Genomic DNA, 16,024 nt, shown 5'->3' with positions numbered 1-16,024 from the left:
AGGGATGAAGGAGCTGGGTGTCTCCGCTCCCTGAGGGAGGCGTCGCCATAACGCCCGCCGGGGCTGCGGTGGGCTTCCAGCATGGGGAGCCCCTGGCACCCCGATCCCTCGGGACACGGGCTGCGCCGGGCCCTGGCTGAGCGTCCCCGAAAGAAGCAGCGGCCGCCCCTCCCTGACCGAGGGGAGGTGAGGGGGTCCCGGTCGGGGTGAGGCCCGAGCCCCCCCGGGCTCCCAGGCCGCGGGCGCGCAGGGTGGGAGCGGGATGAGGGTTTGTGTTCCAAGGGCATTTCCTAAAGCTGCTGGCCGGGCACGCGTTGCTCCTACGGTGTAGTGCGTGTTAAGCTTATTAATGGAGCAAGTTCTGCTTCTTCCTGCAGGGGCTTAGAAGTCATTTAAGTCCTTACTACTACACCTTCAGACTTTTAGGCTTCTCCTGTTCCAGGAATGGAATTTACATTACGTTAGCAACAGAAGGTTGTAGCTGGTAAAGCAGCTACTGGTTGTGTAACACGCTGACAGCGCTTGCTTTGCTGGCTGATGCTGATGGTACATAGGCAATTCATTTGGAAGCTCATCTACTAATTAAACTTAGATCGTATTTCCTTTATTTTAGACTGTCATCCTTCTGGACGGGGTTGCATCTATTGTAAAATATATATTAAAAATATATAAAATATATAATCAATAAATTATATCTATATATCTAGATTATAGATACAGCTATATATCTAGATAACATATAGATATATATAATCTGTATCTCTAGATTATATAGATTATATATATCTATACGTAGATTATATCTATAATCTGCATCTATAAAATATCTCTAAAATATGTGCCTCTATAAATATATATGTTCTGGTACTGGATTGTCTGCCCACCATATGGGAGTCTTTCCCTGAATCTTGGCTACTTGCCCAGCATTTTGATCAAAGTATCTGGAAAAGCAGATATTGGTATCTTTCACACGTCAGACACCGTTCAGTGTCTCAGGTTTAATGTTCATGCCTCAGCAGAAATGCTGCCTTTAGAAAAGAAGAGGGTTTGTCAAGAGTTGCTGTGTTGAGTGACCTTGCTGCTGTCAGCATCTTGGTACATTCCCTTTATTGTGCATTATTTTGATTCAGAGTTTTATCTTCAGGGATGATAGAGAGTTACTGTTTTGCCTTATCTCTGTAGTCTCTGCTGTTGTGCAATTTATGCAACATGCAATATGCTACACTGCCAGAAAGTAACCACCTTTCTTCCCATGGTCAGTTGAGTCTGGGGTTTTGTACAAGGAAATCTGTGTTGTTACAGGTAAATTCAGCAGGCTGGATTACAGCACCCTATAAATATAAGGTGAAATTTTTATTTCCCAAAAGAGTTCAGAGTCATTTTTCTTGCTTGTAAACTCAGTGCTTGAAGGGATGTTGAATCCAGGGGAAAAGGGAGGCTGCATCTCCTCAGGCCACTGTAAATATCTGTGCCTTGGTACTGTAATAAAAAAATGTGTTGCAGGCAATAATCACCTGTGGTAAATTACATTTGTAATGTGTAAAAATTTGTCTGTAAAACAAAAGCTGTTCAAGGATGTTTGCAAGCACTGGAGACACGTTCTGCTCAATGAGATCAGAATTTTTTTCAAACATGACATGGCTAATAAAGATTCAGAATAACTGGAAGAGGCACCCTTCTCTTTAAAAAGTCCCATCATTTCTGTATTTGGAGGTTAGCAGGGTTGCCTCCAGCTCCAGCACTCCAAAGCAAGTCTTGAAGAGTCCTCACATCTACACATGATTGTAGAGCCGCATTATAAGGTGGAATAAAGGTCTTTAGCTCATTTCCACACTGGGCAGCTGGAGCTGCATGTCCTGTTGTGCCTTTTCTTTAGAGCTTACTCACAGCACCACAAGGAACCTCCTGGTGGGAATCCTGAAAGGTGAATTTACGTTTTCCTCACCCTTCTGCTGTTCCACAGGTGCTCCCAAAGCACTGCAGTGCTAGGTGGTGGCACACCTGCCCTGGCAGAGGGTGAGAGAGCTGGTTCAGAATGCAGGGAATTAGGCAGTGGGTGATGTGTGCCAAGTGCCTGTTCAGCCTTAGAGGAATTGTCAGTATGGGCTTTCCAGTCCCCTGAAAGATACTTCATAGATTTTCCCCTGAAGTTCCTCTCAAACAGTGAAACAACCAGTGACTATTACAAAAACTCTGGGGAGTGAATAAAGTTGTGTCTGATCAAAAAGCTGTTTTGCTGAGAAGAAGTCAGACTTCTTGCATGGCTCAGCAAAGATTGCAGCAGCATTGGAGTGTCTGTGGTGGAGACACCAGCACAGGGCAGCCAGCAGGCAGAAGCAGCAGTTCGATCAGTGACAATCTGTGCTAGACACACAATTGCAGCAGAAGTTAATGGCACTTACAACCCTATGATTAATGTGCTGAGTTGTCCCTATGGGTATGAATATTTCAGAGATCACCCATGCTGGAATTGAGCTGTGGTTCACAAGGAACACTGGGGTCTGAAATTCACTATTGGCTGTTGGATGAACAGCCCTCCCCCTGCAAGCTCACATCGAAAGATTGGCTGAGGACATTATCCTTATGGCACCCCTCTCTTGAGATGCTCATTTCCACTTCCTCCTCTTTGTGAGTAAATAGTTTGAAGGAATCACATTCCTCTCTGTTGAGGCTGCTCCGTGTGATAAATACCAATTAGTAGCAACAGCTAAGAACTACAACTTCTGTCCCTACCAGGGAATAGTTGGAACTAGGCAAGAAAAAGTGATGATGGAAGCAGTAACAGTGTTAAACGCTGTTCACTCTTGCAGAGCTCTCTGCAGTTCCAGCTCTGCTGGAACAAGGTGTTACTGAGAAAAAGCGTGTGTTGCTTCACTTGAGAAGGGCAAACAAGGATAACTGGGAGGCAGAGGTAGTATTCCCTGTTTTTCCTCCTGTGGAAAAATAGATCTGGAGAGTTATGATAGTAACACGCTCAGTTCTCAGAGCTTAGTTTGCAATAGGGCACTATTTATGGGCTGAGTAACAGATTGGGGCCACATTTGCATAAGAAAGATCGATGCCGCTGTAAATTACATCTTGCTCTCTGCAATACCATAATTACACACTTTATGGTCTGTAAACATCATGCTTAAAGCCAACTGAGCCCAAGTACATACTAACCTATGTGTGTCTTCATCTTACCCATGCATGCAAAGCCTGTTACTGGTTGAGGGCACTGTGTAGCAACAGAGTTGGAGTAATTTTTAGATTTAGTACAACAGTATTAAAACTGGACTGCTGGGGTTTTGCCAAATTCCACAGTAACCCTTATTGCTTTTAACAAATACCTTTGACCCATTCAGTTGCACTGGCAGTAGCTATTTTGTGCTCCAGCCATGAGTTGGTGAATTATAAAAACTACTTAACTTTAGGGTGCTGGTGGCTTTTTTGTTCTCAGGTACAACAATGAAAAACTTACCTGCAGAATCGATGTATTCCATGTGCTTAACTGAGTAACAGCATGCACATAGACATGGGGAACGGTGCCAGCACTAACAGTGACATGGCACTGGCTTCACATGACTTGTCTGGGAGGGGACAGGCAGCTCCTGCTTGGAAACACACCCCTATTGCCCTTGCCTAAACCCTCATAAAGTTTTGACAGGAGTTGTGAAAAGTGAGGAGCTGAACTGTGCTCTGAACAGACAAAAAGGACCTCTCCTAGGCTACCATCAGCAGGTGGTGAGCAAAGAACAGGCAGCCAGAGTTCAAGGGTGCTTGAAAAGATATGATAGAGACTTTGAGGAAGTCATTAAAAGGCAGTGTCATGTCTGTGTGAAGTCCATTGTCAGCTTTTCTAGGAACAGGGGTTCCCCTAAAACTGTGCAGTGCTTGGTAGGACATCAAACACCACGTCTGGTCCTGTGTCTGTCTACACAGAAATGCGGCTGTTCAGGTGACCAGGTAAGTGGTCCTGTGTTTTTTGTTCTTTATGTTCTGTACTTTTGTGGATAGTCACAGCCTTTGTTCTCCCAGGAGCAGTTTTCCACTGTCTGTGCCATATAAAGGTTGATTTCAGTGAAGTAAGACCTACACCAGAGGCTTCAGGAGGAAGGCACAGGGAATCCCAAGGAGCTGGGGTGGGCAGGCAGTCCATCACAGCAGATGGAGCTGTTCTGAGCTGTGCCTGCCGTGCACAGAAGGATGCAGTGCAGTGGGTGCATTACAGGGAAGGGGCACCTGTGCTGCCTCAGCTTGAGGCTTTCTGGGCACTAGAAGTAGAAGAGAACTGCAGGCATGGGGCATAAATAATAATTCACATGCAAAAAAAAAGTAACAAATACAGCAGGGTTTTTTTTTCAGATTATACTCAGATTGTATTGAGCATTATATTATTTATTACATTGAGCATTTTAAAACATGACTTAGACAAGCTAGCTTTTTTTTCAGTACCAAAAGGGAAAAATTCAGTGAAAACAAGATCTATGACTTAATGAACAGTTTTTGGGCAAATTAAGTTACACATGGAAATAATAATATTAAAAAATGTATTAGAATTCTTGTTTGACTAGTGTATGTTTCCCCTTTAATGTCAAAAGACTGATTAGAAAAGCAATTACTTTTACTCTAGGGTTGAGAATTTGCTTTGGATCAAATTTTGTGTTAACTAATTCAAAATAACGGGAAAGGAACTTTTTTTTTAAAGTAGTAGTAGTTATAGCTGATATTTGGAAATAGCTGCAGGCAGCTGAGAGCTTCAGTGGTTGATTTGGGGCTGTAAAATATGCCAACATGAGAGCAGTGCCAAGCAGCTGAATGGCTTTTTTGTTTGCTGAAACAGCCATGGTTACATGAATGGTTTTTTAATGTATTTGCTGTATTCTGGATCAGGAGAGACATTACACAATAAAAAAAGAGTAGGTAATGAGATGTTGGGGAAAACCTACTCCAATTTTTTTCTGGGTTTAATGTAAATAATGTAAAATTTTATCCTGAAAAGTGGCTTAATAAAGGTAATGTTCTGAAACAGAGGGTAAGCAGATGCGGCAGCTCTGCTTTGAACTGGAAATCTTTGCCCAAGCCAGCATTCTGTCATAAATTGGTAATTTTAAAAAGGGTACTAGAAATGTGATTGTAATTTTGACTCTTTCCTAAATGCAGGGAATATGTGACTCAATCAAGTAATAGCTCCTTCTCCTAAAAACTTAAAGCAGTCACGTTTTCTACAATGCTCTGCTCTGGAGCTCTTCACATGCAAAGGTTCAGCAGGTTTGAGTCAGCTCTGCTGGATGGAGGAACCTCTGGAGCATCAGCCTTGCAGCTCAGTGAGGTTCCCCTTTCACATCTGCCTCTCCTCATCTAATGTTGTCTGCTACAAAGTCATCAGAGCAGAATAATCTCTTTAACCACAGAAAACTATGACCAGCACTATTTACTTTACTGTCCCAGCAGAATAATTGGATATTGCTCTTTTCAGCTCCCTACTGGGTGGTTGTAAAGATAGGGATGTGCACAGCCTAAGAGCAAATAATAGGAGTTATAATCAAAAAAATTCCAAGTGGAAAAAACTGATAGTGAAGGTTGTCAAATACTGGAACTGATTTCCCATAGAAGCTGTGAAATCTCCCTCTGTGCAGACGCTCAACTGTTCAAAGCTCAGAACAACCTGTTAAGAAAGCTGGAATGGAGCAAAGCCTCAAAGGAATGGATTATTCAAGGCTGACATATTTCAAGCTTTAGTAGTTTTTCTTGGAGGCAGTGGGCACACCTGCCCTGAGAGGACCTGTGTGACAAGATGGGCACATAGTGGATGTTGTGTAACAGATGTGATTAGAAGCTCTTTTAAAAATTAAGATCGATTTAAATTTGGCCTGCGGCCTGGTATTTATGCTGTTCTCTTCAGGCTAGCAGGTTATTTTTTGTTGTTTCTTATGGGTATTCTTCATCAGAGATATTAGAGTTCAGCTGTATTTTATCAATAAAGATGTGGTTGGCAAGCAATATATGGGAGGAAAAGCAAATCCCACAGACTGGCTGTGGTAGCTCACGAAGTGCGGTAGTGAGGAGCTCTGTGTCTGCGGAAGGACAGGAAGCCCTGGGACCCTGCAGGTTCTCCAATACATTCTCATTTTAAGCAATAGCGCCTTACGGCACCTCTCACACTGTCTTTTTTGGCCAAGGGAGACAAAGTGAAATTGGATTTGGTTTCTTTTTAAGATTGCTACCAAAACTTAGCATTTCCCTTAGGAGTACATCCAGCCCTAGTGTTGAAATACAGAGTTGGGAGTTGCCCTCAGGGTTTCAAGTTTCAAATGCCTTTTGGCCTTATTTTAATTTTTTCCTTCTCAGAACTATCTAACATCAGTTTCTTCCACTAAAGTGTGTGGTATGGTGGGCTGGGCTTGTTCTTTCTTTCGTGTCTGTGAGTAAGCAGGAAGGTGTCTAATTTTACTATCTCATGCCCTTTGACCTGCATACTAATAGGTAATGTAACAGAGCTGGGAACACCTGTAAATAAAGAGTTGTATTTGTAAGAACATACCCAGAAGGCTATAATTTCAAATCTAAACCTCCTGACTAATACAGGATTTCTTTTTGACAGTTTATTCCTCCTTTCTGAAACGCTGCAAGCCTCCCAAGAGGCTTCCCTCCATCATCAAGGTAATAGAATATCATCTTCCTAATGAGTTATTTTCAAACTGTTTGTATCCTAGACAAGAACGTTTGAACCTTCTCTGTGCCTTTGTATTTTAGGTAACAGTTTGCCTATGACTGAATATTCTGCTGAATAGGGAAAGCAAAATGGATGAAGTTCTGCAATCCTCAGTAATGTGGTTGTCATGTTATTAGAAGTTGTGTGTTTGTTCTTAAACGCCATGTGAAACCAATAAAATATTAAGGAATGTTTTGTTAACTTTTGCTAATTATATTTGATTATAAAACTGCAGAAATATAAAAACAACTATGCAATAATCCCTAGGACAGCCAGAACATGGCCTGAAATACAGAACCCTTCATGGCTATGGCCAGCAGTGAAGTTCCAGCAGCTACTCAAACCTTGGGTTTGATATATTTTTTAAATTTCTTTAAAACAAAACCATCAACAAAAGGTCAAGCCAGAGCCAAATGCATGGAGATTCATTATGAGATGGCCACATGCCCATTTAGGACTTTAACTCTCTAAGTGACCATAGCAGGACTTGAAGCAAAGATTATTTTCTTACTTAATGTGTTCTTAAACCGTAACTCAGTTTGAGCAAAGGCTGTGGGGCTTTATTGTGTTAACTCTCTGTGGCCCAAACTCACTTTGTTTTCATCCCTGTTTGTTTAAGTGCATGTTATCATTATGGAAGAACATATATCCCACATTATCATTTCCTTAGAGCCTGGGAAGGGCTGGAGTAGCTGCTGGGTGCTGCAGTGTATTCCTGGGCCGGATCAAGGGAGGAAGTCTTACCTCAACACACCAGTGACACAAGCAAAAGTTTTGGTTTTGGCTGTTCTCCCATTTTCCTTGTTATCCTTTGCATCCCTGTTAATCTTATAGGACACTACTAACTCCTCAAGAAATAAGGTTATTTTTCTTCTCAAGAACTCAGCTTTGCTCCATGGCCAACACACAAAGGATGGAGCAGGACAGGACATGGCACAGAGAGTAAATATTTTACACTTTTAGCACTGAACTGCAAGTGAAGGTGATTTGCTGTTGTCTGCAACATATTCTGCCACGCTCCAGCTGGCCAAGGTTCACTTACTTAGATCACCTTTTTTTTCAGATGGAAACAGACTCTGGATATTCCTGCACAGCTGAGCTGCAGAAGCAGGTAAAGGCTCTAGCTCATCGTTTGTCATGCAGGTGCTTAGGAAGGCTGAATGTGTTGAATCATCTTCTAAGAGATGTGACAGACACATCCTCATTCCGAACATTTTTGCATAATTAGGAGCTCTCTCTTATCACTAAAGCAAAACTACCCCAGCATTTTTCCCTTCCAGTGGACTGCAGCTCCAGCAGCAAGTGGGGAAGGACCTATTATCTATGCATTCCTGGCAAGAACCCACCACAGGCCCCCATAAACAGAAGCTGTGCCAGTTCACTGGGCCTGGTCCTCAGAGTGGTCCTGCTAAACTCTTATGGCCAGCTGATGTGCCCCAGTCTCCTTACCTTGCCAGCAGCAACCCTGTTCTGCACTTAAGGAATTTGCCAACTTCTACAAGCACTTTAAAAGCAAGAATCCATGAATTAGTTTGGAAACTACTGTGCTGTAGCTGTTGACGTGAGGAGAAACAGGGTATTAAGCACTTGGACTTGATGAACAAGATTTTTTTTCTATGTAAACTTCTCTACTTCTACATTTCATGTAATTATAGTATGTGGGATTCATGTAATCACTTCATCATATGCAATAAAAACACAGCCTCAAAACAAGACAGTTTCTAGCCATGGGCTGTTAAAATACTTGAAGTGCTGAACTTTAGCTCCTCTCTCTCCTGTCTCAAAGCAGGACATGCACAGTGTCTGACTATTAGGAGTTACAAAGGTTTGAAATTCTTGTGTGGAGCATGTTAAAGCAACTAAAACCTTATTTGGGCTATCTGGAAATTCTAACACTTGTAAGACAATTTTTGTTTGGTATGCTCTTCATCCCAGGAGAAAAAGGATTTATAAGATATGAGTCTGTTAAAAAGCTCAAAGCTTTCTACAACTTCTGTAACCCTTTTTTTTTTCCTGAAGAATATGTAAGTGATTACATAGGGTCTAAAGATTAAGAAAGTCTTGCATAAGCATACATGGGGCATTACATGGATGCAACTGGAATTATGAAGCTGCTAAGACAGCAAATCTCTGGTCCAGGATCCAGCAGGCACTATCTGATGCTGGAGGAGAGGCTTTTGCCAGCCTGGCATTTGCACTTCAGTACCCCCAGTAATAACAGTGGCAGCTGATTGCACTGCTCTCATACAAACCCATAGGATTCACAAATATAAAATTGTAGGGCAAGAGTCCTATCAGTTTCTTCCTCCCTGTCTGCTTTTTAGACTAAAAAAAAAAAAAAAAAAGGGAGGTGATGGGAAGAAATGGTTGTTTGTTTGTTTTAATAGTGAATGTTTCAGTGCTAAAGCAAAGTTCTTTCCTGGGACAAATAAATATTGCTTGTAAGTCCTAGGCCACATTTGATGTTCTGTAGCTGTTACAGAATCTAAAAGCCATGTAAAGGGGATTCCTTTATATTGCATTACCCTAAATCACCTGCATTTGGCATTTCTCAGAGCTGCCTCTCTTGTTTGTCCTCTCTGACAGGAGGTGAGCAGGACAGCAGCTATGAATCACACTGTTTTCACTCCAGTCTGTTTGTGCAGCACAACACCACAGTTAAAAAACAGGAAGGAAGAGGAATGAAGAAGACAATACCTGGTTATTATACTATTGCATTGATTTTTTAAAAAACATTTACATTGCAGATAGATATAATTCATATGCACTCACGAAAATCAAATTAATTGCACTCCAGAACCAGTTCCAACTTGGACTACTCTAAAAGACAGAGCGTTAATTATAAATTTGTTGTATATTTGCTAATCAACTTTGTTTGGAATATTTAAATATTCAAATATATTGAATACTGCTTTTTGAATATACTTATTCCTGTTAACCAGGTTATCTGAGCACAGCAGTTCTTGACTGCTGTGGGGAGAAAACACTGCATCCTGGGAGGGAGAAAATACTGAGGGAGGGAGGGAGGGAGGTGCTGAGATGGAGCACCATTCCTTATTGCTCGGTGTTCCTTTCCCACTGCTCTGAGTTATCCAGAACCTATAGCTACAGCCCTCCAGGTACTGAGCAGTATGCTAAATAAAGAGGGAAAAGAAATTAGTGGTCCTTTCTCTGCCTTTGGTTATTCCAATGAAATTCCACATCAGTCATGCACCAGATCTCCGTAAGCATGACAGATGGATGATTATACACAATATTCCACAACAGCTTTGTTATTGTGTTCTTCAGAGTGTGTGTGAAGCAAAACAGGCCGTCACAGGACTGCCTTCATCATTTCAAATACCAAAAGTGCCAGGGCAGGACACAGCACATGCTTACTCTTGTTGCTTCTCACAGGACAAGAAGCTCTCAGATGCCTTGAGGATCAGTGCCTACGTCTTCAGTACAAGCCTGCTTATCTTCACTGCCTTAGTGAACATTGCTTCTTGGTAAGAATGTTCAAGCAAAGCAGCTTGAAGAGAAACTTTTCTGTGGAAAGGGGGAAAAGTGGATGAATACATGGGCAACCAACCACTGTTATTCCCACAGGTTTATGCAGTATATAACTTTAGGCAGTTTCTGGCAAAAAGCATGGTTGGAATTCTATGACCGTATGGAGGGAGATGAGTGGACAATCTTCCTTGTTGGTGAGTTTTAACAATTCTTCTCAGGAGAAATCATCCATGTGTTACATATAAAAGGGAGACATGGACAAGCTTCCCAAACTCACTAATCCTCCCTCTGGCAAGCACTGGCTTGGAAGGTACCTACAGGTGATGTGGTGCAGCTGTTCTGCTTTTGGATGTGGTCACCATCAGGACCCTGTACAGATTAAAAATCTCATCTTTTTGCTGCTACTGAAGTGGCTTCCCTGTGAAGACACTTTTCTTCTGTGACAACTGAATGACTGAGTAGAACTAATTACTAAAAATGTAAGTAAATTTAGTGAATTCTACTCTTGCTGTAGTACTTACAAAACTCTTTTCTGTGATTAGCAGCTGGTGAACAGAATTGGAAGAACCTTGAAAGGTTCTAGAGCAAGTCAACCTTATCCTACTTGGGTTTAAAAGCAACAGAGGCCTCCCAGCCACCTAGAAAAGCCTTTTCTTAGCTTCAGTTATGTCAAGTTTCAACCTCTGAGACATTTGTCTGCTCTGACCTCCTTGCCATTCTTTGATCTTACCTGGATGTCAGAATTTACCAATATTCCATTTCAAAGCATCTTGGGGCAGGGGACACACACTTGGCGCATCCACGTCCCAGCGAGGTCCTCTGGGTACTGTGCCAGTGTATTTTGTTTCTGATTTACCATAGTTCTCAATTCATTCACACATCTCTTTCCTTTCCTCATGCCACAGGGGCTGCATTGGTGCCTGCACTTGCTTTCTGGGGCTTCAATGGAATCCTTCTGGTGGCTGATATAACAGGAAAGCCAACTTTCATTACTCGCTATCGCATTCAGCTGGGCAAGAATGATCCTGTAAGTACTTCTCCCTCTGCCTTTCTGCTGGCTAAACACTTCCTGCAGTCTCTTAGGCCAGGAATGGGGAGAAGAACCTGTTAATGCTTTTCTCTTGCAACCAGATAGGATTCCAGGAGGATCAAGTCAAATCTTGTATACCCATTTCAGGGAGGAAGGCAGATCCTGTTATGAGGCTACTGATTGACTGCTTGTTAAAGAGCTGATCCCAAAACTAACTACCTACCTATAAATCTTAAAGCTTTTCACCCTTCCAACTAAAACTGCATTGCTTCTTTCTTAGTCTCAAGTCCTGACTTCTCTTTTGCAGGTGGACAGAAAAAAACTGTGGAAAGCCATCTACACAGCGCTGGGTAATCAGCTCTTTGTCTCCTTTCCCATGCTTGTGCCCATGTTCTACATCATGAAATGGTGGGAAAACACCTTCAGCAAGGAATTACCAACCTTCCAGTGGTTTCTTGTGGAGCTAAGCATTTTTACTGTAGTAGAGGAAATTCTCTTCTATTATACACACAGGTGAGCTGAGCACAGGAACAGGTGCTTGATTTTCCTCCATGCCTTTAAATTTATACTCATACCCTACAACAGCAATAATCCTCATCCCTCTGTTCCACCAATCTTGTATTTATATGGGAAATCTTACAGGTCCTGAAATCCACCCTCACAACATGAGGCCTTGGTGCTGCCAGTAACTGTAGTAAACAAAAATGAATAGAAATTTAAAGGTGGAACAGCTTAAAAGCTAAGGAAGAAACAGAACAGGCAGTTTTCCACAGAAGCTGTAACCCAGCATTCTTTGAAAAGAACAACACTGACCATCCTGAAAGACAAAAATCTTAAGGGGCAGTGACTGATCTCTGTTTCCTTGTACAGCACCTACAAATCAGGGCCTGACTTCCAACACTGCAGGATTTCCAAACACTGACACCAATATTAGAGGACAGAACTAAAGCAAGGAAGACCAAAGAAGCAAGAAGCAACCATAGTAGAAGCAGAAACAAGCATAGTACTCTCAGAAATCTGCAGGTTTCCCTTTAGGACAAATTCACCCAAAAACTTTGAATGCCATTTTTTACCAAGAACCCATGGAACTGAAAATTCTGATTCTTTGACAGTTGCCAGTAGAAAAAGTCAAAACAGTGAAAGCATAAAGTGAGTCTTCCCCTAATAGTACTCTAATATTTTAGTAAATAAGTACTTCAGGGACTTTGATTTATGGGATTTATCTGGCCTGAGTTTATCATAAGCCAGCAACCACATTAATTGAATAAGGGCTCAATACAAAGAGAGCAAAGTAAGCAAGGTGTCCTACACTCTTATTGCCAGCTGCTCTGGAATCTTTATGTTAGAGGTGACACAAGTAAGTCCCCTGCAGAAATTCTGTGTTCTGTTAGTCCTTTTCTGCAGAGTTCAAAACCTGCCTTTCTGTTTACTGTGCCTAGGCTTGTTCACCACCCAGTGCTGTATAAGCACATTCACAAGAAGCACCACGAGTGGACAGCCCCCATCGGCGTGGTCTCCATTTATGCTCACCCAATAGAGCACATAGTAAGTGGATTCTCCCATGGTCACCCTCCAGTTGCTGTGTGGAGTGTGATTTCCCCGGGATGAGGTGAAGTGGGAAGAGAAGAGAAGAAAATATGCCCTTAGAGGCTTATTCCTTAGGAAGAGGAAGCTGAGCTGCATTGCCAAGAAGCTTGGCTCTTGGAGGCTTGCAGTAGTTGTTTATACTGGACTCCAGTAGCTTTCAGAGCACAGATCCAAGGGCCTCCAGTAGATAAGGAACTGACTGGACAGGGATTCCCATGAGCCCCAAGAGGACTGGGAGCACAGACAGTGCATTCAGCAAGAGATACGAGACAGCCTGAATGATCCTGTGGACTTGGAAATCTGTCAGGATTTTTGTGGTGGTTGCTGGGATCAGTGCTTGCAAGGAATGTATCCCAACACCCCTCCAGCTGAGACTTCTCAGGAAAACACATCCCACCTTCAAAAGATTACACTTAAAAATTCTGTCTCCTGTTCCCAATAGTCGTGAACTGCTCTGAGGGTCTTCCCAGCTGACAGACTTTGGATAGCATAATGATTGAGGAGCCCAGCTGAGCTGTGCTGGGACATGCAGCTGGGTCTGGGCAGCCAGAGCCTTTGTGCCATGGGCAGAGCACAGTGAAGAGATGCAGCAGGGTTTGTCACATTGCTGTGTGTGTCTGCAGGCCGTGCCCTTTCGCAGTGGGGTTTCCCAAGAGCAGATTGAGCATTATTCCAAGGTGAAACTGAAATTCACACCTCAGAGTCCGGGGTGATTTACTGGAATCATGCTGTACTCACCCAGGGTTTGGAGTCCTGTCTGACTTCTACTGCAGGCTTATGGAGTTTGGGCTATGACAATGGTTTGCTGTAGTAGAACTCTCTTATCTCTATTATTACTTTTTGGATGATTATGTAACTTTAATTAAGGTGTTGGCAGAGAGATCTTCCCTTTACATTGTTTGAACAAAACAAACCGGTGTGATGGATCACCAGGTGACAATTCAGCTCTTGGAGGAGAGTTTGCTTGTAGTGGACCCATTAATGAAGCACTTTCTTCTCATTTCCAGGTCTCCAACACTCTGCCTGTCATGACTGGCCCAATAATCATGGGATCTCATATTGTTTCAGTCTCAGCATGGTTCTCCATTGCTCTTGTAACAACAAGCATTTCTCACTGTGGCTACCACCTGCCCCTCCTGCCATCTCCAGAGTTCCACGATTTCCACCACCTCAAGTATGTCTGGGCACTGCTCAGCTTTCCATTCTCCTGCCTCTCTGCTGGCACCACTGGCAGGGAAAGCTCCTTTCTGAGGGTCAAGTGGGTTTGCCTAGCTCATGCACCAGCAGAGCAGTTCTCCAGTTCACCTGAGAGCAGGCTGAGTGCTGCCAGTTCTTAGAGCAGTTAAACTGGAATTGCAGGGGATTCCAGCCCTGTTAAGGACAGTTAGGTTCTTCCTAGAAGTTCAGAATACAGTTCATGTGATCTAAAGACAGAGCCAGGGCAAGGCACAAAGGTAAAGTAAATGAGCCTGCCTATCTGTCCCTCTCCTCCCATACACTGGGATCAGTAACACTGATCAGATTACACTTTGCCTCTTCAATCACCATTAACCCTTCCTGACAGAGATTCTCAGCCTCCTGTGCTGGAGAGAGAGCAGTTGCAGGAGACTGTTCAAGGATACATACCCAAGCAGTGGAGAAGCATTCCCATCTCCCAGTGTGCACTACATTCAGCCATGCTGCCCAGAAATGTCTGCCCCTGCTGCAGAACCAGCCCAGGGGACACTTCAGTCACCACATGCCAGGACAGATCACTGCAGAGCCGAGACACTGTGGGTGGAACAGCTGTGCCAGCTGGAAGCACATCTGCTCCATATCCCAGGACAGCCAGGTCTTGAGAGCACGTGGGGCATGGTAACGTGGGTGCCCAGTGCTCCCCCAGCTCTGAGCTGCCCAGGACAAACAGCTGCTGCTCAGTGCCACCATTTCTGGGCAATGCTGGCACCAGAGAGAAGCTGCACAAGGCTCACCCAGCCTTTGACAGAGCTGCCAGGGAGACTGGTGCAGCTATGGACATTAAATCCTATGGACATTATCTGGGCTCAGAAAGGAATGGAAAGGGCAAGGTAACCTCAGTAACTTCCAGTGATGTTTATCTGTGTTTGGTTCTCAGGTTCAACCAGTGCTATGGAGTGCTGGGAGTGCTGGATTTTCTGCACGGCACGGACAAAATGTTCAGACAGACCAAAGCCTTCGAGAGACACAAGGTCCTGCTCAGCTTCACACCACTCTCTGTAAGCATCCCAGAGCCACCCAAGAAAGATGAGTGAACCAGCCCAACAGCTCTTGCTCAGCCTGCTGATGAGCAGAGTGAGAGACAATGATTTATGCCAAATAGTATTTGAATCAGGAAACAAATTCTTGTCCACACATAACAAATCATGAAGCTGAAGTTAAATATGCTGCTTTGGAACAACTGCACTTTGGCTGCCATTGCTTTCTAAGACATTCACAAAAGAACCTGCTCTAGAAATTGATTTTTAAAATGCAGTGGTTTGTTTCTCTGTTACTTGTAGTGTCCATTGGTTCCAGCTGCCTGTGTATGAGCCAGGTGTGTTCTGGACCACATGGCTCGGGGGTTTTCATTATTAAGGTTTTAGCACCAGACTCCACAGGTCATGATTTGGCCTCTCTTGTTGGCACTCTCTATAGAAACATCAAAGTCACTCCATCTATGTGTGATACAATTAAACCAGCTTTTGTGACTCAGAGCACCTGGGACACATGATGCAGCCCCGTGGGAAATCACTGGGGCCACAGCTTAGGAACACCCCCCTGCACATGTAACAGGGGCCTGACTTACTGTGAGCAGTTATGCAGGAGAGGTGGTACAGGGCTGAACTGGGGCTGCCACAGCCTCATCACTGCTCCACAGACAGCTGCAGACAAAGGGAGTTTCCCCCGGTGGGACATGGAAGGAGAGCTGGGAGCTGATGTGCTTCATGGCATCACCTCCTCCTGCTGAGTCTCCCCTTGCTCTGAGACACAACCAAAATTCTGATAAATTCCAGAGATTTTCCAAGGAAAGCAGAGTCCCTGCTGTCCTAATTACCCACAGACCATCTGAGACACACTGAATTCTCTCAAGGATCTCCCTAAGTCTCAGTCCTGCCTGGGGGCTTGGAACCAAAGAAGTTTCTCCCCAGTACTAGAGCAGCCCCTCGAGGAACAGGCACACAGGGTTGACCTGTGCTGCACTGACCATTGGTCAGCCCAGCTCT

General features: G+C 43.6%; 1 protein-coding gene across 10 annotated transcripts; it reads left to right on the top strand.

The window, feature by feature from the left end:
- Window positions 1-41: 41 nt before the first annotated feature.
- Window positions 42-15,289, top strand: FAXDC2 (fatty acid hydroxylase domain containing 2). 10 transcript variants are annotated; one of them, XM_030284189.4, is made up of 11 exons: window positions 47-186; window positions 3,843-3,945; window positions 6,584-6,642; window positions 7,758-7,805; window positions 10,091-10,182; window positions 10,283-10,380; window positions 11,092-11,213; window positions 11,524-11,729; window positions 12,656-12,761; window positions 13,811-13,977; window positions 14,917-15,289. In XM_030284189.4, exons 4-11 carry the CDS (start codon window positions 7,758-7,760, stop codon window positions 15,071-15,073), a joined length of 996 nt encoding a protein of 331 aa, XP_030140049.4. In that variant the 5' UTR covers window positions 47-186; window positions 3,843-3,945; window positions 6,584-6,642; the 3' UTR covers window positions 15,074-15,289. The 10 variants fall into 10 exon arrangements, with proteins under 10 accessions (XP_030140050.4, XP_030140049.4, XP_030140046.4 ...); XM_030284186.4 differs by having other exon boundaries at window positions 3,834-3,945; XM_072935355.1 differs by having other exon boundaries at window positions 48-186; window positions 3,849-3,945.
- Window positions 15,290-16,024: the final 735 nt, after the last annotated feature.

The sequence above is a fragment of the Taeniopygia guttata genome, chromosome 13 (assembly GCF_048771995.1).
Source record: "Taeniopygia guttata chromosome 13, bTaeGut7.mat, whole genome shotgun sequence".
Taxonomy (NCBI): Eukaryota; Metazoa; Chordata; class Aves; order Passeriformes; family Estrildidae; genus Taeniopygia; species Taeniopygia guttata.
This window is presented reverse-complemented; position numbering and strand designations above follow the sequence as displayed.

Excerpts from the sequence above, each read along its gene's own strand:
- FAXDC2 (XM_030284184.4), top strand. The coding sequence starts at position 9,884 with ATGAAATTCCACATCAGTCATGCACCAGATCTCCGTAAGCATGACAGA. Across the intron at positions 10,381-11,091 it reads GTGGACAATCTTCCTTGTTG|GGGCTGCATTGGTGCCTGCA; the intron begins GTGAGTTTTAAC and ends CTCATGCCACAG. Across the intron at positions 11,730-12,655 it reads CTCTTCTATTATACACACAG|GCTTGTTCACCACCCAGTGC; the intron begins GTGAGCTGAGCA and ends TACTGTGCCTAG.